At 39.0% G+C, this 21,610-nt stretch overlaps 2 protein-coding genes across 6 annotated transcripts in view; one reads left to right on the top strand and one right to left on the bottom strand.

The window, feature by feature from the left end:
* The first annotated feature begins 2,189 nt into the window (after positions 1 to 2,189).
* Positions 2,190 to 11,554, top strand: blcap (bladder cancer associated protein). 2 transcript variants are annotated; one of them, XM_064965444.1, is made up of 2 exons: positions 2,190 to 2,503; positions 9,082 to 11,554. In XM_064965444.1, the coding sequence occupies exon 2, from the start codon at positions 9,220 to 9,222 to the stop codon at positions 9,481 to 9,483; it is 264 nt and encodes an 87-aa protein (XP_064821516.1). In that variant the 5' UTR covers positions 2,190 to 2,503; positions 9,082 to 9,219; the 3' UTR covers positions 9,484 to 11,554. The 2 variants fall into 2 exon arrangements, with proteins under 2 accessions (XP_064821516.1, XP_064821517.1); XM_064965445.1 differs by having other exon boundaries at positions 2,190 to 2,499.
* Positions 11,555 to 12,564: 1,010 nt separating this feature from the next.
* ripor3 (RIPOR family member 3) overlaps positions 12,565 to 21,610 on the bottom strand; it is a 66,395-nt gene continuing 57,349 nt past the window's right edge. For all 4 annotated transcript variants that reach the window (XM_064965440.1, XM_064965442.1, XM_064965443.1 and 1 more), the window contains exons 17-22: positions 21,352 to 21,513; positions 20,239 to 20,397; positions 16,594 to 16,796; positions 13,879 to 13,962; positions 13,369 to 13,459; positions 12,565 to 13,019 (exon numbers count right to left, since the gene is read on the bottom strand). In XM_064965440.1, coding sequence (XP_064821512.1) covers positions 12,919 to 13,019; positions 13,369 to 13,459; positions 13,879 to 13,962; positions 16,594 to 16,796; positions 20,239 to 20,397; positions 21,352 to 21,513 — 800 coding nt within the window. In that variant the 3' untranslated portion in view covers positions 12,565 to 12,918. The remainder of the gene's footprint in view (positions 13,020 to 13,368; positions 13,460 to 13,878; positions 13,963 to 16,593; positions 16,797 to 20,238; positions 20,398 to 21,351; positions 21,514 to 21,610) is intronic.

Genomic DNA, 21,610 nt, shown 5'->3' on the forward strand with positions numbered 1-21,610 from the left:
AGAGATATTGTGAAAATCCAATTCCTAATTTTTGTTGCATTCATGATATATCTAAGAGCTGTATATGTGACCATTTTGAAGAATAATTTCAATGTGACAAACTGTTGTTGTTGTTTCTACTATCTTGACTACGTCTGTAATTTTTGCTCTCAGTGGTTGACTCTGTTGTTTTTTATGCTTATCAGCCCAATATCAACGTTCCGAGCCATCTGTGGATTTATAATTATGCGATGTCTGTATGAAGAACCATTTTTTTTCTAGCTAGTTTGTATTTGTAGCTAGTTAAAACTGCATCGCCTGTCAATGCATAATTGTCATCATAGGTCAAGGTCTCTGCAAGTTGGCACAGTTCAGACAAGAATACACTTTAAGGGGTTGTTAGCTACATAAAAATAAAATGTCACTGGGCCAATCGGGTCTGCGGCCTATCAGGCTAGAGACCATGTTGCGGAGCATTCGGTGGGCAAGCGGTAGCTTGATTGATGAAGAGATGGCCAGCAATTTAATTGCTGTTGCAGAGGAGTTCCTGCAAGAGGCAAAAGACATCAACAACAGGAACCTTACCAAGATGGCAAGTTGTTACATTTGTATCATTTTTTTTGTAAGGCATGAGTGGCAAAGGCTGAGATTGTATCATTGTACCCTTCCTGTGTTGTCTCCTGTGTCAAGTCTGGGATTTTGTGTGCACTTCTATCTTGCGAAGTCAGTCAATAAAAAAACATTCTAATGCTGTTCCTAAATTCTATATGGTGCTCTTATAGTATTTTAACCTAAAAAAGTTTGTAGGAGTGTATGTTTTAACAATTTATTGTATTTTATTTTTGTAGCCTATCAAGACCCTTTGGAGGGAATGCGGTATCAGATCACCAAGGAGCAGTTTGAGTTCCTCATAGATTGCCTGAATATGCAGGCCATGGAAGATCTGGGACATGTTCAACTTACTACATGGAGCCGTGCATTATCATGCTGAAACATGAGGTAAGGTGAATTTTGTGCACAACATTTGAGAGAAATAAGCTTTTTGTGCGTATGGAACATTTCGGTGATCATTTATTTCAGCTCATGAAACATGGGACCAACACTTTACATGTTGCATTTATGTTTGTTCGGTGTATATTTGTAAGTACGGTGTCTAGTAGAGGTCGGTGTTTGACGGCAGCTTGGAATCAAAGAAAGCTTCGCAACCGCGGCGAAATCAGTGGGAGCTCGCATTTTGTAACACGGTTTGAAAAAGCACATGATCAAACTAAGCTTTGGATGTCATTGATGACGTACAATCGATATACCGATATAATCTATCCACCTGACAGGTGTGGCATATCAAGAAGCAGATTAAACAGCATGATCACTAAACAGGAGTACATGGGGACAATAAAAGGCCACTTTAAAATGTGCAGTTTTGTCACACAACACAATGCCACAGTTGTCTCAAGTTTTGAGGTAGCGTGCAATTACCATGCTGACTGCAGGAATGTCCACCAGAACTGTTTCCAGAGAATCTAATGTTAATTTCTCTACCATATGCCGCCTCCGTCATTTTAGATAATTTGGCAGTATGTCCAACCGGCCCCGACAACCGCAGACCACCTGTAACTACACCAGCCCAGAACCTCCACATCAGGCTTCTTCAATTGTGGGATTGTCTGAGACCAGCCATCCGGACAGCTGATGAAACTGAGGAGTATTTCTGTCTGTAATAAAGCCCTTTTTTTGTGGAGTAAAAACTCAGTCTGATTGGCTGGGCCTGGCTCCTCAGTGGGTGGGCCTTTGCCCTCACAGCCCCTGCGCCCCTGTTAAATCCATAGATTAGGGCCTAATAGATTAATTTCTATTGACTGTTTTCCTTATATGAACTGTAACTCAGTAAACTCGTTTAAATTGTTGTGTTTATATTTTTGTTCAGTGTATTTCTTTGAGTCCTGCAATGGAAATACTAAAGCTACGCCAGACTGGGTCATCACTAGTCAACACAGCCACAAAGTCAAAATTGGCTTTACATTTTTTAAATTTTCGGTCTTAATTTAGGCTCAGGTTTAAAATCAAAATGTAAGAAGATAAATTGCAGAAATGTGCGGTGTTTCGCCATAATTATTAATTTGTGGCTGTGTTATCTAGTGACAACCGCTGGTGGCTACGCAGTCGTCTAGGGGTCAGTGCTATCTGGGATCCTTGGGACGTCCCTATATCCTAATGCTTCGAAAACACCGACCGTGTCTGGCATTTTGGTACACCAGAATTACATTAATTTCCACTGAAACGTTGCAGATGCATTGTGTTCGGTGTGAATGTTGAACTTTTGTTGCATACACATCCAGATGATGCCGCCTACTATTATGCGTAAAACACGTTCGGTGTGTTCGAAGCGTAACCATTTTAAACTGCAATGGGGGGGTGCATGGAAGTCCCAAGTATCCATCATAGTACGGACCGTCGTCTACTCTTAAGGCAGCAGCAATGGAGTCGAGTAGTGTGCTCGAGCAAGAATGAACCTGGAAATTGGCAGGTCTAGTTTTATTCTTTAAAGCGTTTATGCAAATACTTAGCTAGCTATTAACACTAACTTGTATGTATGATTCAATGTGACATATGAATGACTCTTGCTATGCAAGCAAGTAGCTAGTGTCTCACTAGCCAGCCAGCTAATTATTAACAAGCAAACGTAACGTTGACTACATGTTTTATTGTTTTAGCCAACGTTAGCGTTACTGACTGTAGCTAGCTAGTCAACCAAATCAATCCCACCATAGTTAACCGGCCTTGAATGCAAAAAAAGACAATTTGTTGTCCTGAATCTTAGCTAACCAAATCCGCTTTAGCTAACTGGTAGTAGTAGCAATGTTAAGTCACTTCGACCCTACGTATTAGCAGACTAGCGTAGCTATTTTTGAATTTGCAGGGACATTTTACTAGCTAGCTATTTAATAAGACAATTGTGTGCATGTGATCCTTTGTTTCTATTAACTAACAAGCAAATAGACTAATTCAGAGCTTGATTAGCCATGTTGCAACAAACTTGCTAAAGCAGCTGGGTGAAGGGGACCAAGTGAATCTATGGTTCTGGTAGGCTGGACATTAACGATTTTTTTTCAGAAAAACTCGTTAATTGCATCCGCCGTGGAGTCCAGTTAAATGATATTACCATACGTCCCAGCTGCCTTATTTTAGGAGCTGGCAGGGTGAAAAATGCCCTATTGGTTATATAGCACCGTGGCACCACTCTCCCGAGTGTTCTATTCCTAGCCTATTGTTCTGCGTCACAAAGCCTGTTTTGCTATTGCTGGCAATGAGCCCACGTTAACTTCGTAGATTGACCTCAAGTAATCTCTTACTGCTACTTGGTGTGGTAACGTCAGCTCACTTTTCGCCTGGGTGAATTTTGTGGTGACAAACAGTGTAATGTATGATAACGTTTGGCTGGCGCACAGCTATATATATATATATATAGGGTGTAAACCTAAACTAAACATGTCCTATTTTTCAAGATGTGGCCGATTTTAAACTTCTAGAAGACATATTTCTAAATTATTTTTTTTATTTTCGATTTAATGTTATGGCAAGTAGCCTAGTGGTTAGAGCATTGGACTTGTAACAAACTATTCGATCATCGAATACCCGAGCTGACAAGGTAAAAAACAGTCGTTCTGCCCCTGAATAAGGCAGTTAACCCACTTCCCAGGCCGGTCATTGAAAATAAGAATTTGTTCTTCACTGACTTGCCTAGTTAAAGGTCAAATTTAAAATAAAATAAAAATGGCTGCTGGGTAATATGATATGTGTCAATCTGTTCCTTCTAATTGAGCCAATGCTGCACAGCTTCAATGAGTTGCAAACCAAATGGATAGGTTTATTTTATTAACAAATATCAACAAACGAGTAAACAAAATAGTCACATGCAAACAAGCATACATACAAACTATTTACATTGCCATTAATCCTAAACAAACAAATCATATTCATTAATAATACAAGTTTTAATTGCCTTTTTTGTGTTTCATTTTAGATAAAGTAGTGCCATATTGTTTTAAATTAATTTATAAAGTGAAAAAGTTAGGTTTTGAATTAGAACATTTGCATTTGTGAATAGGAAATTTACTTAGTATTATTAGCGGTTGAATTAAATATACTGCATCTTTATGTCAGAATTTAAATAAATCATTTCAAAACCATTAAATAGTACAGTGGGCCCTATTTTTGTATTTTTTTTGTAACAAAATTCTGTGTCAATCCCAAAAAATTTGACTATAAATACAGGCAGAAAACAAATGCAAAATGGTCTCCTTCTCCATTCCACAGAAATCACGTTTATAGTCAATATTCAGCTTGAATCTTTCCAAAACATGTTTCACAGGATAAATTCTATGTTACTTTATACATTAAACTTCCTTTACCCTGTTACTGATACAATATTTGTTAGCAATTTTCCATGCTTTCCCCCATTGTATATCACCATAGATATTTGACCAAAAAATCTTGCTGAGGGAATTGTAGTATCACAAATAATATTCCTAATCTGTTTATTACTACATTTATCTTCAATGTTAATATTGCCGATTAATATATTTTCATGTAAGTCTGTTACTTACATCAACCACAGAGGAATTTAAAAGATACAACCAATCTATATTTTCATAGATAGTGAGGCTTGTTCCTCCAAATAAAATTATAAAGAATCTTATCTAAGTCCTTTACAATTTTAGGGGATAATTCAAGTGATAACGAGACATAAACTGATCTGGATAACCCTTCAGCTTTGGACAATAAAACCTGACCGTATAACGAAATATCTCTCAGCAACCAGAGGTTCAATATCTTCTTTGTTTTCTCAATGGGGTTGTAGTTTAATTCCCTCCTTTGTTTTTCATCCCTGCATATAACAATTCCAAGATAAGTATCCTTATCTTTAATTGGGATACCATATACTTCTTGTAAAACACAATCCTTGAGTGAAAATAAGAATGACTTATTGATATTAATTTTCAAACCCGAAACTAAGAAAAAGTCTTCGATACAGGAAACTGCTTTAGAAACCTTATTCCGGTCTCTTAAAAATATGGTGGTATCATCAGCTAGTTGACATAGTTTAAATTCATTGCCAAGTGCTGAAACACCTTGAAAATTCCCTTTCTTGATATGAAGAGCCATAATTTGAGTAACCAATAAAAATGGACCAATTGGGCAGCCCTGCCTAATGCCACGGCCAATATCAAATCTTTGGGATGTCCTGTGAGCTAATTTTACAGAGCTAGTACAACCACTATATAAAGTTTGGACTGCTTTAAAAAAAAGTCACCAAACCCCAAAAAACATATTGCTTTGAACATAAACTCAAGTTCTACAGTGTCAAAAGCGTTATAAAAATCAACAAACATAAGAAAACTATCATCAAGGATGAGGTCATTATAGTCTATCATATCTAAGATCAACCTGATGTCATTACTTATGTGTCGACCATGCATAAAACCAGATTGTTCTTCATCAATTATATGATGCAAGCCTTGTTTCAACCTCTTAGCAAATACAGGGGCAAATCATTTCCCATCATTATTAAACAGGCTAATGGGTCTCCAGTTGTCTATATAAAGAGTATCCTTTGGTTTGGGAATCAAAGTAATTACACCTTGCTTTAAGGAAGCCGGTAACTCCCCTTTTTCTATTGGTTCTTGGAACATAGCAAGAATGAAAGGAATCAATTGATCATTAAATGATTTATAAAACTCGCTTATTAAACCATCATTTCCAGGGGACCTATTGTCCTTAAGGCTTTTAATATAGTCGTTTATCTCAATTTCAGTTAACTCATCACAAAAATCCCTGAAAATATGATCTATCTACCTTAGCAATGTTTGCTACGTTGTCTAAAAAAATATCCATAATTGGAAGTTGACTGGGCTGATGTATACATATTCTGATAAAACTGGGCAACATGCTGAGAGATTTCTTTTGGATTTTCATTGGAAATATTATTAATCATTAATTTACATATGGAAGTCTTTTCGCCTGCCCTTTTTTTTCTAAATAAATATTTTTCTCTCCCTCTTCCTTCTGTCTTCCTCTTGATCTTACAAACGCTCCCCGGGCCTTTTCCTCGTAGATACTGTACAGTCTAACTGCATTTGCAATGATGATAGCTCCAGTAATTCCTGATTAGTTCAGTTTTTTTAGTACAATCCATTATTCCCTTTATTATGTCTTTTTCTTTCTCTCTCTTGGCACGAGCAATTTCTTTCCCCATTGAAATAGCCAAAAACCTTATATCAAATTTCATTAGCTCCTAAATGTATTCACAACACAGGCACAATTCCAGTGTTTAGCAATAATTCCTGCTATTTCCTTCTTAAATACTTAATTCTCGAGTAAAGTCTTGTTCATTTTCCAGTAACCATTAATAACGTTTTTTTGTAGACAAACCATGCGTATTTATCTTTATTAAGATCCCTTTGTGGTCTGTTAAAATTGATGGTTCTATAGAGACTGTATCAACATTGTCAGCCATATCTTCAGTTATCAGCCAGAAATAAATACGGGATTGTATAGATAAATCTTTGGGACTCCGTGTAAACATAATGTTATCTGGGTTCTTATGTCTCCAAATATATACAACACCTAACCGTAGACATATATTCCTTATATCACAAACAGAATTGCTATCTTTAGGAGGCCATCTATCTAGATTATCATGTAATACTGTATTAATCTCCACCCCATATTATTTTGGCCAATGGAAATGTAGACATAATTTCACTTATTTTCCTCTCAATGTCTCTAAATAAAATAGTTACTTGACTTTTTATTGGAAGCATAAGTATTTACAACAATGAATTGAATGTGTTTGACATCTATACCAATAGTATAAACCCTGTATTACCTGCTTCATGACTCAATATATGACCCTTACAGTTGCCTTTTAAAAAAGCGACCCCTGCTGACCGATTAGTACCAAATATCATTCCGGCATTGACACTTCCAAAACGCATGTGGAACAGACATGATTCAAACTGTTTTAGAAACTTCATCCAAATCTACAAATAATATTAATATCTTATATTCTTGGCATGAGTAGCAGGAAGTTGAAATTGGGCATGCTATTTATCCAAAAGTGAAAATGCTGCCCCCTGTCCCAAAGAGGTTTTAAGGATCAGACCCTTTTTTTCAATTTTTGCCAAAAATTACATAACCGAATCTGTCTAGCTCAGGACCTGAAGCAAGGACATGCATATTCTTGATACCATTTGAAAGGAAACTCTGATGTTGAAGTTTTTGGAAATGTGAAATTGCTGTAGTAGAATATAACACATTAGATCTGGTAAAATATAATACAAAGAAAGAAACTAAACACAATGTGTATATTTAGGGTTTAAGTCAGACACCATTTTAGTCAGGACAATCTCCTCTTGTAATAAAGTAAGTCTGGGCAGCAAGCTCGGTGGTTGTTGATCACTAGACCAGAAAGAGTCCCGAGTTTTCATTTTTTTCCCTACTTCCTCATTACGCAGACAAGCTCAGTTGACACCATCAAGGTGCGGTTTGTTTACTTTCTACACAAGTTATTTTTTTTCCGTTTCATCCTAAGAACAGATTGTAGTGGTAAAATAGAAAGGGATTAAAAAAAATTCTGCCATTTAGGGGAAATGGAATTTTAAGCATCACTTCAGTCAGAGGCTCTGCGACGGTTTGTTTCAATTCAATTTCTATGGCCTCGCGCTAGTGTTCCAAGCTCAGCCAACGTTCTTCGGCCATTTTTCAAGCCTTTGAGTTTTGACTCGTTCTATTGTCCAGCCTAGTTCTGGTGTTGTAACGTTACTTCGTTGTAGAGAATCTTCTCAGGAACACAACACTTCATTTCGTGAGGGTAGGACTTTGCTTAGATCTTATTTTCAAGTTATCAGAAAAGGTCAAAAAGGTCGCAGACAGATCAAAGTTAATCATGAGTCAATAATGGCATCAAATCACGTGTCTGGTTTCTTAAATTAAACACGTTTTGACCAAGGCAAAGAGTTGCTACTTTGAAGCATCTCAAATATAAAATATATTTTAACTTTTGTTACTAAATGATTGCATGCGTGTTATTTCATAGTTTTGATGTCCAAACATTTCACTTGTACAGTATATATCTAGCTATGGCTCTACAAACAAAATCCCGGTCTACAAGCAGCCTATCACTGACTAATTGGGGTTAGCCCAACTTCCAAGGTATGCCTACACATTAGCTGGGTTACATTGTAATGTTATTTTTGGTGTTGATGAGTTTGAAGGAAGGATAAACTGCAATGTTTCCAGCAAATAATTAGCCTAGGCTCAGAAGAAACAGTGCTAACCTGCTAGCCAGCTGCACAGAAAGAGAGATTTGACCTATTTTCAATTCATTATTTTCAAGCCACTGAATTCTGGTTGTTTTTACTTGAAAGAATAAAACCATCTATCTAAAAATGTGTAGATAGCACAAAACAGTCAATGCTGTGCAGCACTGCCTCTCACCCGGCTCATTGCCTCACTGAACGGCATGGACCAATCCCTGACAACCATACATCAAAAAGTAGCTACGAAGTTCTACTTTGTACCTGCTATTTGTTTTGTGTCTGAAAACATGTGAAGCCGAAGGAAAAAACATTTCACCTTATATTTCAGTCAAAAGACGTCCGATGACCATGCAACACCCTGAGGACTTTCCCATACTTCAAATGTCACATCGATCTTACTTTGATAAGTCGAGGAATACCCATCACAAAGAGCAAATATGATGCCACCGGTTTTGCAAAAAGGGCTGTCCCACAGATTTGAACGCTCTTAGCACAGCACATGCTTTACATTTGGACTCATATCGCATAAATATCGTAACGAACAGTATTGGGATTTTTAGACATGGGTGATAACTGCCACATTGTTTTCAAATTATCTATGTATTTTGACAACCACATTATTGACAATAAGTGAAAACAGATTTTACTGCATTTGTTTTGTAGCGTTTTAAGACCCTACCAATAGCTACACTACGCTAAATGTTTCTCATTGTCATGTCAAAGAGAAACTGATGGCTTGTGTTGTTTCTGCACCTTTTTAATTAATTGTATGCTCTCCTTTTAGGCCTGACCTGAAGGTAACAGATTACAAACTGCTCCGACGTCACAACTGCGATGGTTAGGAAACCCCACTGTGTCATTCCACCCAGCCCTGTGGCCACCTGATTGAGCTTGGTGTGTGTTTGCCTTCCCCTCAAAGACAATGTACTGCCTTCAGTGGTTGCTCCCGGTTCTCCTCATCCCGAAACCTCTGAACCCAGCTTTATGGTTCAACCACTCAATGTTCATGGGCTTCTACCTGCTCAGCTTCCTGCTGGAGAGGAAGCCATGTACCATTTGTGCCTTAGTGTTCCTGGCAGCTCTGTTTTTCATCTGCTACAGCTGCTGGGGGAACTGTTTTCTGTACCACTGCCATGACTCCGCACTACCAGATTGTGCACACGACCCCAGCATTGTGGGCACCTAAGAGGATTCCCCCTGACGTGATGCGCAGATGGATCCTGGACAATATGTATCTAGGCTGTGAATAAAATCTCCCACCTGACACTGTCCATGTGGAGAAACATAGACTTCATCCTGATTCTCATCCCCTCTGCCCTTAGTGTGCACTTGTTCACGTCTCTTAATGGATTTAAAAGGAATTGACTGGTGTATGAAATATGGTTACTCCCCCATGCATACACCAGTCCAATGCTTTTAAATGTGTGGGCATGTGTACACTTCCCAGAGAATAGCCTACCCTACCCTCCTCACTACTGCCCTCCACCCCTGCCTTTTCCCCCTGTTTTTTTAGTGAATGTCGCCTAAACTGGCCTCATTGGATCTAAACGTTTGCATGGGTTGCCTTTTTTAGAGTTTTTAAAAAGTCGTGTTAATACATGTTTTAATGACAGAAATCTGAAAGTTTCCAAAGGGGAGAAATCAAATGTGTTGTTGTTGTGAAAATGCTGACTATCAGTATAAGTTACAGTTGCAGGAAGGTGAACATGAAAATCCTGCTTCCCTGTTGAGCTTTGGACGTCAAGAGGCGAGTGATGTGAATCTGTTATCTTAGAGGGCCTTCAGAAAATATTCATACCGCTTCACTTACTCCACATTTTGTTGTATTACAGCCTGACTTCAAAATTGATTAAATAAATAAAACCTCACCCATCTATACACAATACCCCATAATGACAAAGTTAGAACATGTCTTTAGAAATTTTAGCTAATTAAATACAGAAATATCTAATTTACGTAAGTATTCACAGCCCTGAGTCAATACTTTGTAGAAGTGCGGTTGGCAGCAATTACAGCTGTGAGTCTTTCTGTGTCAGTCTCTAAGATCTTTCCACACCTGGATTGTGCAATATTTGCCCATAATTATTGTCAAAATTCTTCATGCGCTTTCAAGTTAGTAGTTGATCATTGCTAGACAACCATTTCCAGGTCTTGCCATAGATTTTCAAGTAGATTCAAGTCCGAACTGTAACACTGCCACTCGGAAACATTCACTGTCTTCTTGGTAGGCTATTCCAGTGTAGATTTGGCCTTGTGTTTTAGGTTATTGTCCTGCTGAAAGGTGAATTAATCTCCCAGTGTCTGGTGGAAAGCAGACTGAACCAGGTCTTCCTCCAGAATTTTGCCTGTGCTTAGCTCCAATCCATTTATTTTTTTATCGGGAAAAACTTCCCAGTCCTTAACGATTACAAGCATACCCATAACATGATGCAGCCACCACTATGCTTGAAAATATAGAGAATGTTACTCATTAATGTGTTGTATTGGATTTGCCCCAAATGTTACACTTTGTATTCAGGACAAACAGTTAATTGCTTTTCCCACATTTTTTGCAGGCAAACTTTTAGTGCCTTGTTGCAAACATGACAGATGTTTTAGAATATTTGTATTCTGTACAGGCTTCCTTCCTTCAATTAGGTTAGTATTGTGGAGTAAATACAATTTTCTTCTATCACAGCCATTAAACTCTTAACTCAAGTCAATGGCTCATGGAGACATACCTGAGCAGTTTCCTTCCTCTCTGTCAACCTGACTTAGGAAGGCTGCCCGTATCTCTGTAGTGATTGGGCGTATTGATACACCATTCGACGTGTAATTAATAACGTCGCCATGCTGAAAGGGATCTACCAATAGGTGCCCTTTGCGAGGCATTGGAAAACCTCCCTGGTCTTTGGTTGATTTATGTTTTGAAATTCACTGCTCGACTGAATGGCCATACGCATACAGAATGATCTGTATGTGTGGGGTACAGAGATGAGGTAGTCATTAAAAAATCATGTTAAACAATATTATTGCATACAGTCCATGCAACGTATATGACTTGTTAAGCACATTTTTACTATTGTGTGTAGGCCAGTGACACACTTAAAAATACATTTTTAATGTATTTTTTTACATTTGTGCTGTATGTATGTATGTATGTATGTAGGGGTATGAATACTTTCTGAAGGTGCTGTATGTCACTTCTGCAGAGTTCAAATGCTACTACTGCTTTTCATTTAATAAAGTTCACCCTCTGATGGTGTTATCACACTGAGCATGATGCTGTGGCCTTGTTTTCTCAGTTCTTCTTGGCTTCATATCGACTTCCAAGTGTTATCAGTTGCCCACTATCTGCATTTGAGAAGGCGAGAACCCCATGCCCAAGACCGAAAAATGAAAATACAAATTTGCTGAAAAGAACAATGATTAGATTTTTGAGATTTCATAGAATCATAGTATTTGAAAAGACAAAAGTTTGCTTTTATAAAGTTTTGTAACTCTAGTCATTGAAATGTGAAGTACAGTATACTAATGCTGTCTGCTGCTGGAGGAATATTAACATTAATTATTTTCGGTTGGGCCATAAAGAAACTGCTGGACAAGATAATGAGCTCTTAATCAAAATGTTTTGGGATTATTTTTAACTCCCAGCACGGTGTGATACCTATCAGGGAAAGTTCACCATTTTGCAGCTGGCTATCCAGTGAACCACAAACCACACGAAATGTTTATATTTTGCCCGGTTTGGTTTTGAGAACTTTTGACAATGAAACTTAAGTTAATTATATTATGTTCTGTTGCTGTAGCAAATGACATTGTTTGCCATTAAGAGGTTAGGTCATCAGTCTCGATTTGCTCTTTCATGAAAATGTTGCTGCCAATTTTATTTATAGGATATATTCAATATGTGGGAGGTTTGTAATGCAAATTGTTATTTTGGTTTTGTTAGTCATTCTGTTCTAATCTTTTTTGGCTTGGAATTAGCTCATTGTGCTTTTTAATACATTTACACACCTGTCAGTGTGGTATTTCTAGAAATGACATCCAATGTAATTTCTACATATAGATGTAAATAAACAAAGATGGAGCTTTTCACTGTAATGCACAGGGAGTGAGTATTTTGTTCAAAGGGAGATTTTACAGCTAATTTTTCAATAAATCTTTGCTGGTCTTGTCTTGGCAAGGCGTTATTTGTAGAGTTACCTGTCCAATTAATGCTTCCCAACATGTTCCGGCCGGTTGAAACTTTGGTCACACCCCAGAAACATTTATCAACACAAAGATGCTTGGTTCGAAGCAAATATGTACATGTATCCACTTTATTTGTATTGTGTACATTTCATATTGATACTGCTAAAATATAGAATAAATATCTGAAGTGTTTTATATCATACAGAGCACCTAGTGGTTATACAGGTTTTGCCTGTACATGAAGCCGGGCGACTGTTTAAGGCCCCATACACTGTCAGGACAACTGCTTTGTACAACATCTGTACAGTTTGAGTATGTACAGGAATTATGGCCCATTATGTTTTGCTGCTGGTCTATTCTAAATGTTCCTCTGGCTCAGATCCAGTCACTGCAGTTTGGCAGCCCAACCGGGAGAGGGGGGTACATTCATATGACTTTTCTCTCAACTTTAAAGGATTGTGATTTCAGTATCCAAGTTCTGATATGCTTCATCTTGCAACTCACAATAAATCTTGTCCATTCGCTGGAATGCAAGGTGACCTTTTTTACCTAAAAGAAGAAAAAAATGCATCAGGTCTACAAAAAAAAAATCAAGGCTCACATTTGTAAAGCGTCTCAAGAGTACGATTGTTGACCTCAGATCAGTTTTGCCTTTTAAATCATAATGGATAACTGTGGGGACCTGATCCTAGGTTAGCACTCTTACTTAGAGGATTTGTGATGTTGGCCCAGGTTTCTTATCCTTCACTCAAGAACACAATATAAGAATTCAGAAAATGATGCATCTTAGGTAGAAATCTAGCCCAATGAAACACAGGACAGTTATTAAAATTATTTATGCAATCAAGTAATTGCATGCAAATGAACATGTTAATGAAAACACCATCTGACTGATTACCAAATGATAGCACAGTCTCTCTAGCAGCGCTGCGTAGGTCCTCGTCAGCCGACCGCCACAACTCAGCCACCTGCTCCACGCTCTCAGTCGCCTGCCAAACACAGGAGTTCAAAGTTCAAAGCGTGTTATATAAACCAAACCACTAGGGTGCCATCTCCTCAAAACATAACCACAACACATCTCAAGATGTGTCTTTATTTTCAAGCAGGGCCAAACGTCTACCACTTGAGTGGCTCCCTCAAATATGCCACCAAAAAATCCCAATGAAATAGGGTGGTAGAGAGAACTGCCAGGCCAAAACAAACATGATTATAGCATTGGCAGCCAATGGGCTGGTAATCTACAGCATTCGTGTCCAGGATAAGATGGAGTGTGTTGACGCAGAGTGGCGGATGGCAACATGTGGGCAGACAGAGGAGAGATCATCTGTGTATTCTGGGATTTGGGTTTGGTCTCCTTGTGAAACCCTGTGGCTTCGGCACAAAGACATCACACACCAAGAGGACTCACTTTGAGACACTTGAGGGCCAGACAGGCAGCCTGCTGGAGCTGGACATTGCTGTCCCTCAGGGTTTCCGTGTAGTAGACGATAGCCTAGGAGGATAATACAATTACAAGGACATAAACTACTTTATGTTCCAGTTTCCCAGACTCAGATTAAACCTAGTCCTCGACTAAAAAAAATATTTCAATGGAGAATCTCCATTCTGAATGCTTTTTACTCCTGAACAAGGCTTAGTCTGTGTCTGCAAAACCGGTCCTAGAAGAACTTCACTAATAAAGCATCATATGACAATGATATGCACTGCTGCTCAGAGTCTCAGTTTAATCAACTGTAATAAATACCGTCCCAACCGAGGGAGGGATGATGGATCTAGACGAGAGCTACAGTAAAGACTAAATAGTAGGATGAGATGCTTGTGTTGTCCTTCGGTAATGGATTTGTTTCTTATGGATCCCAGGACTCTTTGAGAATAATTACACAATTTAGAAATGTAAAGAAATTAGTATTTCATTATTTATAAAACAGTCATAAGCATTACAATTCATTAGCATTTATAACATTTAATAAATCCTCTTAGATGTAAAGTCCCCTGTTCTGGAGACCTGTGTGGTTCTGGTACCGGTTCCAACCGACATTTTTGCTTATACATCGATCTGTGGACACCGTAGATCGAAATTGCTTGCGTAGCCCTGGTTCCCATGGACACAGTAGTATATTTAGTCCGCCTGTGTGACGTAATATGTGACATTTGAAACCACTTGAAGCTGGGATGTCCCTCCATTCACTCTTCCGACTGTCCACCAACTCCTGGCTGAACCCTATGTCACGGCCACTGACAAAGCACATGCCTGCAATCCTTACATCGTAGCGCAGCAGGAGAAAGGGGTTTCATCACTATAGCACTTTCAGAGATCGATTTATAGCTATTAATCTAAAATGATTAATAGATTCTAAACAAAAAACACTTTGTCATAGATGGACAAGATTAATATGAGATGAAAGGCTAGTTCCTAATGAGTTCAGGAAGCCAATCTAGAAGTAAGGAAGCTAGAGCTCTGTGTGATATTCATAGCGGTGGGAGCAGACATTTTGATCAAAACAGACCTTTAGAAAATATGCACATTTTCTCCTCCACTAAACATACAAATATGTATTTTACAGTTATAAGGAAGGTGAAATCTTATAGTTAGTGGTTTTGTAATTTGATTATACTACATTTAGAAAGCATATAAGTTATTTCAGTGTTATTCATAGACTTTTGTTGAATAGTTTCATATTTTCATAATTTTATCATATTTGTTCTGTGTACATGTAATGGGCTCCTGAGTGGTACTCCTGAGTGGTACTTGTGTCCTCAAAAGTGACTACACCTCAGCAATTTATAACAATTTTTTACCAGAAAGGTGGCAATTGAACCTTGGAATATTTCAATTTTACCTTTTTTAAATTGAACCTTTATTTAACTTGGCAAGTCAGTTAAGAACTCATTGTTATTACAATGACGGCCTACCCCGGCCAAACCTGGACGAAGCTGGGCCAATTGCGCGCCTCCCTATGGGATTCCCAATCATGGCCGGATGTGATACAGCCAGGATTCGAACCAGGGACGGTAGTGACGCCTCTTGCACTGAGATGCAGTGCCTTAGACCACAGTACCACTCAGGAGCCCATTACTAGTTATTGTTTATGGTCCTCTCATGATAAATAATTACTTTGGGGGATGATGTAGATTACATTTTAGATTATATGCAGTTACGTTTCAGAGGTTTTAAACAAAGAAGGATTTATAAACATTTATAAGCTTTTTGTAACTTGTACTTGACACCCAAGACCATAAGACGTTATGACACGGTCATAATCCTGTCATAATTTGTCATAACAACTGATATAACTTGTCATAACCTGTCATAATTGGTCATAACACTGTCATGACCCATATATTTACAACTGTTGTGACATATATTGCTTTATGTTTTGGCTGGTTATGACATGGAGAGTGTCAAAACCCACATTTATTCAACTTGTTTTTTTCCCTGCCAAGAAGTTTCCTTCCATTTGAAAGTTTGTTTCTTAAATCCTGTTGTAATGAATTATATACAGTTATGTTTTTTGTCATCGTATTTGAAATAACTTGTAGAAAATACACTTTATGACTCTGTCATGAAGCATTATGACCATCCTGTGTCACTTTACTTGGACTAAGAAATTACACTTTTGACAATGACAAGAAGCATTATGACCATCATAATCATATAAGCCAGAAAGGCCTGTCACATGCATGCCATTATATCAGTCATCAGTCGAAAGAACAATGTCTCGTCCTGCTCCTAAAATATGCTCCTCCATTCATCCCAGTCATCAGCAGCAAAGCATTGGGGTAGGTGCATGTCTGACATCAACGTGTGCGCAATTACAAAGATCATTTAATATGGTCAAATCAATTATTATTTTTTACATCTAAAATAAACATACTGTTGACACGTAGGCTATGGTGTAATGGAATGTTTCGCCTTGTGTGGGAGGTTTTGTGGGTTTTGACACTATTATGTAGGTGTCATAACCAGCCTTAAAATGACGCAATATATGTCACAGGTCTAAATATATGTGTCGTGACAGTGTTATAACTGTGTTATGATACTGGGTGTCATATAAAGTGTTACCAAGCAGGTAATGACTTAAAAGTTTCACCGAACTATCAAAACTATTGGCCTCATCCATACCTTTGTCCTGAAGGCCTTGTAGCCCACGGCTCTGCAGAGACAGTTGCTGGCAGCCTGGGACACCTTGTGGTTGGCATCTGTCTGGAGGCTGGCTAGGCGCTGGAGGGTATAGCCCAGGGGCAGCAGTTCGACGATGTGCCTCCCTTTCAGCTTCTTCAAGGCCTTTCTCCTCTTAGGACTCTCCAGAGCAGACACCAGGTGCACTGACACACACACACACACACCAAAAGATTGTAAGTTATTTTCACCTTTCTATATAAAACATTAGGAACCACCTGCTTTTTCCATGACATAGACTGGCCAGGTGAAAGCTATAATCCCTTACCCATGTCACCTGTTAAATCCACTTCAATCAATGTAGATGAAGGGGAGGAGAAAGGTTCAAGAATGATTTTTTAGCCTTAAGACTTAAATGGGCAAGAAAATTAAGTGTGTCAAGAACTGCAACGGCTGGGTTTTTCACACAACAGTTTCCTGTTTGTATCAATAATGGCCCACCACCCAAAGGACATCCAGCCAACTTGACATAACTGTAGGAAGCATTGGAGTTAACATGGGCCAGCATCCCTGTGGAACGCGTTCAACACCTTGTAGAGTCAGTGCCCCAACGAATTTAGGCTTTTCTGAGGGCAAAAGGGGGTGCAACACAATATTAGGAAGATGTTCCTAATGTTTTGCACACTCAGTGTATAATTAAAAATCTGGGTGCCAGTTTGCTTTTGTCTGCTTCAAGACAACTTGTCATTAATTAGCCGAACAACTCGGTAGGTATTGTTGAATGCAGAAACAGTAAGGAAGGTATAGATAGGCTAAATATTTGTACAACAGTTGGAAAGGAAATAGATAAAGAGATAAAGGACACACATGTTGAGGAGATGTTGAGCAGAAACCCAAAAGGGCTTATCAATAAAAACCACAAGACTGAACCATCCCCTATCAGTCAAAATGCATAGCCTATTGTACAATAATAAAACAAATTATGCATGGCTTCCATCCAATACAGTACTCTAGGCTGTTCCCCAACTGCTGCTATGGCAGCTCAGACTAGACCTGGGTTCAAATACTATTGGAAATACTTTGAACACTTTTCTGTTGGTTCCACATTGCAACGGGCACACTAAACCAAGCACATCTAATGCATTTCAAACAGTAGTTGACCCCAGGTCTGGCTAGACCATACATGCCCAATTATCTAAGCTTTTCTGCAGCATTCTTCACAGGGTAACTCATCACGTTCTGCACATGCAGATTTACAGTAGTATGGATCTTTCAGTGTGTGGTGTGAGTTGTCCCCTGGGCTTTCTGAAGACACAGCTGTAGGGGCCACAAACGAAACCTGTCCTTTGTTTCACACAATGGGTCTTTTCATGTCCGAGAGCACCCACATGCTTCAGTTTATGACTTAATTTAGTTCTGGTGTACATGGAATAGGAATAGTGTCGACAGATTCCATCCAGATATATAGTGTGTCTTGGGAATGTTTTTGGGACTCTCACGTTCTCCTGGATCTAAAATACAGTTGAAGTCGGAAGTTTACGTACACTTAGGTTGGATTCAGTAAACTTTTTTTCCACTCCACAAATTTCTTGTTAACAAACTATAGTTTATGCAAGTCGGTTAGGACATCTATGTGCATGACACAAGTAATTTTTCCAACAATTGTTTACAAACAGATTATTTCACTTAAAATTCACTGTATCACAATTCCAGTGGGTCAGAAGTTTACATACGTTAAGTTGACTGTGCCTTTAATTAAACAGCTTGGAAAATTCCAGAAAAGTATGTCATGGCTTTAGAAGCTTCTGATAGGCTAATTGACATCATTTGAGTCAATTGGAGGTGTACCTGTGAATGTATTTCAAGGCCTACCTTTCAAACTCAGTGCCTCTTTGCTTGACATCATGAGAAAATTAAAAGAAATAAGCCAAGAAAAGAAATTGTAGACCACAAGTCTGGTTCATCCTTGGGAGCAATTTCCAAACGCCTGGAGATACCGCGTTCATCGGTACAAACAATAGTACGCAAGTATAAACACCATGGGACCACGCAGCTGTCATACCACTCAGGAAGGAGACCTTTTCTGTCTCCTAGAGATGAACAAACCTTGATGCGAAAAGTGCAAATCATTCCCAGAACAACAGCAAAGGACCTTGTGAAGATGCTGGAGGAAACGGGTACAAAAGTATCTATATCCCCAATAAAACGAGTCCTATATCGACATAACCTGAAAGGCCGCTCAGCAAGGAAGAAGCCACTGGGGCGGCAGGTAGCCTAGTGGTTAGAGCATTGGACTAGTAACCAGAAGGTTGCAAGTTCAAATCCCCGAGCTGACAAGGTACAAATCTGTCGTTCTGCCCCTGAACAGGCAGTTAACCCACAGTTCCTAGGCCGTCATTGAAAATAAGAATTTGTTCTTAACTGACTTGCCTAGTTAAATAAAGGTAAAAATAAAAATAAAATAAAAAAAACTGCTCCAAAACCACCATAAGAAAGTGAGACTAAGGTTTGCAACTGCACATGGGACAAAGATGGAGAAATGTCCTCTGGTCTGATGAAATAAAAATTGAACTGCTTGGCCATAATGACCATCATTATATTTGGAGGAAAAAGGGAGTAGCTTGCAAGCCGAAGAACATCATCCCAACCCTGAAGCACGGGGGTGGCAGCATCATGTTGTGGGGGTGCTTTGCTGCAGGAGGGACTGGTGCACTTCACAAAATAGATGGCATCATGAGGGAGGAAAATCATGAGGATATACTGAAGCAACATCTCAAGACATCAGTCAGGAAGTTAAAGCTTGGTCGCAAATGAGTCTTCCAAATGGACAATGACCCCAAGCAGACTTCCAAAGTTGTGGCAAAATGGCTTAAGGACAACAAAGTCAAGGTATTGGAGTGGCCATCACAACGCCCTGACCTCAATCCTATTCGAAAATTTGTGGGCAGAATTGAAAAAGCGTGTGCGAGCAAGGAGGCCTACAAACCTGACTCAGTTACACCAGCTCTGTCAGGAGGAATGGGCCAAAATTCACCCAACTTATTGTGGGACGCTTGTGGAAGGCTACCCGACACGTTTGACCCAAGTTAAACCATTTAAAGGCAATGCTACCAAATACTAATTGAGTGTATGTAAACTTCTGACCCACTGGGAATGTGATGAAAGAAATAAAAGTTGAAATAAGTAATTATTCTGACATTTCACATTCTTAAAATAAAGTGGTGATCTAACCTACCTAAAACAGGGAATTTTTACTGGGATTAAATGTCAGGAATTGTGAAAAAACTGAGTTTTTTGTATGTAAACTTCCGACTTCAACTGTATTTATGCTGTGGTCTACTACATTGTCTTTGCCTCTGCTTCCTGTACCTCTTCCATTATGGTCCTAAGATTAACATACTGTAGCTAACTTTTCTCAAATGCATGGAACTGAATGAGGTGATACAGAAACACTTCAATGTTGAAGGTTGTCGTCGGTTGTGTCTATGTCCCTCCTTTTTCTTTTTATCTTTGCTACTTTTTTGTACAGCTCTGGAGCTTTGCCTGGATGGCATGTAAAATGATCCTCTTGCCATGTAAACCAAGCCAGCACAGTTTGGTTCAGGTCAGGTCAGCATGATAGTGTGAAAGAGTCCTGTGACAGGATACCTTCTCTGGAGAGGCGGGAGATGTGTTCTCCCAGGTCTGTGAAGCTCCAGCGGCTCAGGTAGGTGGAGAGCTGGAAAACTGTGACCCTCTGTGGACTGTAGCGGGCCATAGGCACCATCCGACAGCTAGCTTGGATCTGCTGCAACAGCTGCGCAAACACTGCAGATGACACAATGTATCAGTGACCCACTACAGTCAAATACCAGCTAGCCTCTGGGTCATTCCACCAATTTGGAGAGAATTATGTTGAATTTAATAAAATAAATCTGAATTTATGTAAACATTACAGTTGTGAGAACATAGCTTGTCCATAAAAAAGTGGTTAAGCTGCCTACAAATGTCTGTACTGATTGAAATATTACCACTACTTTGTAAAAACCATGTCTATCTTTATTTCCAAAACACAATTCAACACAATCACAATCGCTTGTTTGTCTTTTAATAATGTTAAGCATCTTTTAACACAGGCTTAACACCTACTGTAACAAACACTTTTTACGTTTTCTTTTTACACGTTTAACATGGGCCAGGCCCTGTTGTTACCTCATATCCCAGTGATAATGCCTTGCTTCAATTGGCTCAACCATTGGCTCAGCTTTTGACTATATTAGTCCGCACAGCTACAAGGATGCACATTCATGCTAGGGTTATGACCTCATATTGAAGCTTATAGAGAACCCAACTGATATATAGAACAATTTAAAAATGATCTACTTTGGTTTAGATACAACCACCATGAAACCTCTAACACAACACATTCATTTGACAGGCTCTGTTGGCACTCTTTTTATGGAACGACCCCTCTATCTACCTTAGCTGTTTATAGCTGTTTTAACGAAACCGAAAGGAGCAGTTGGAAGTAAAGGATGACAGCTGGCATTTGGGACATTTTTCGTCAGTCAACAGATTTGATATTGTGACTAATACTGGAACATATCACTTTTAGTCTAATTACCTGCTTCTGCATTCAATGACACTATATACGCCTTGGCCTGCCAAGACAACAATTAGGTGGCCAAAGCAGTAAAAGACTAGCAACCAGGCTAGCAACTATACTGAAGCCATGCCCTTTTATTGTTTCCATTGAGTTAGCTGTTGTGCTACAGTGCTGACCTGCGTCTGGCTGGCCGGGCTGCTTGGCTTTGACCTTGTGGATGTAGCGTTTCCTTAGGGTCTGGACAAACATGTCAGTGGGGCAGCAGAGGGGTGACTCGGTGCTTGTACACTCCTCCCAAAACACCAGCAACTCCCTCTGTCTCTGGGCCTTTGGGAGAACTAGGAGAAGATCAGAGGAAGAGTTATACAGATGTACTATGTTAATTTGACCAGTTTCTCACAGCAAGAAAATAATCCTGCAGCAACAAGAAATGTG

The sequence above is a fragment of the Oncorhynchus masou genome, chromosome 5 (assembly GCF_036934945.1).
Source record: "Oncorhynchus masou masou isolate Uvic2021 chromosome 5, UVic_Omas_1.1, whole genome shotgun sequence".
NCBI classification, from domain to species: domain Eukaryota; kingdom Metazoa; phylum Chordata; class Actinopteri; order Salmoniformes; family Salmonidae; genus Oncorhynchus; species Oncorhynchus masou.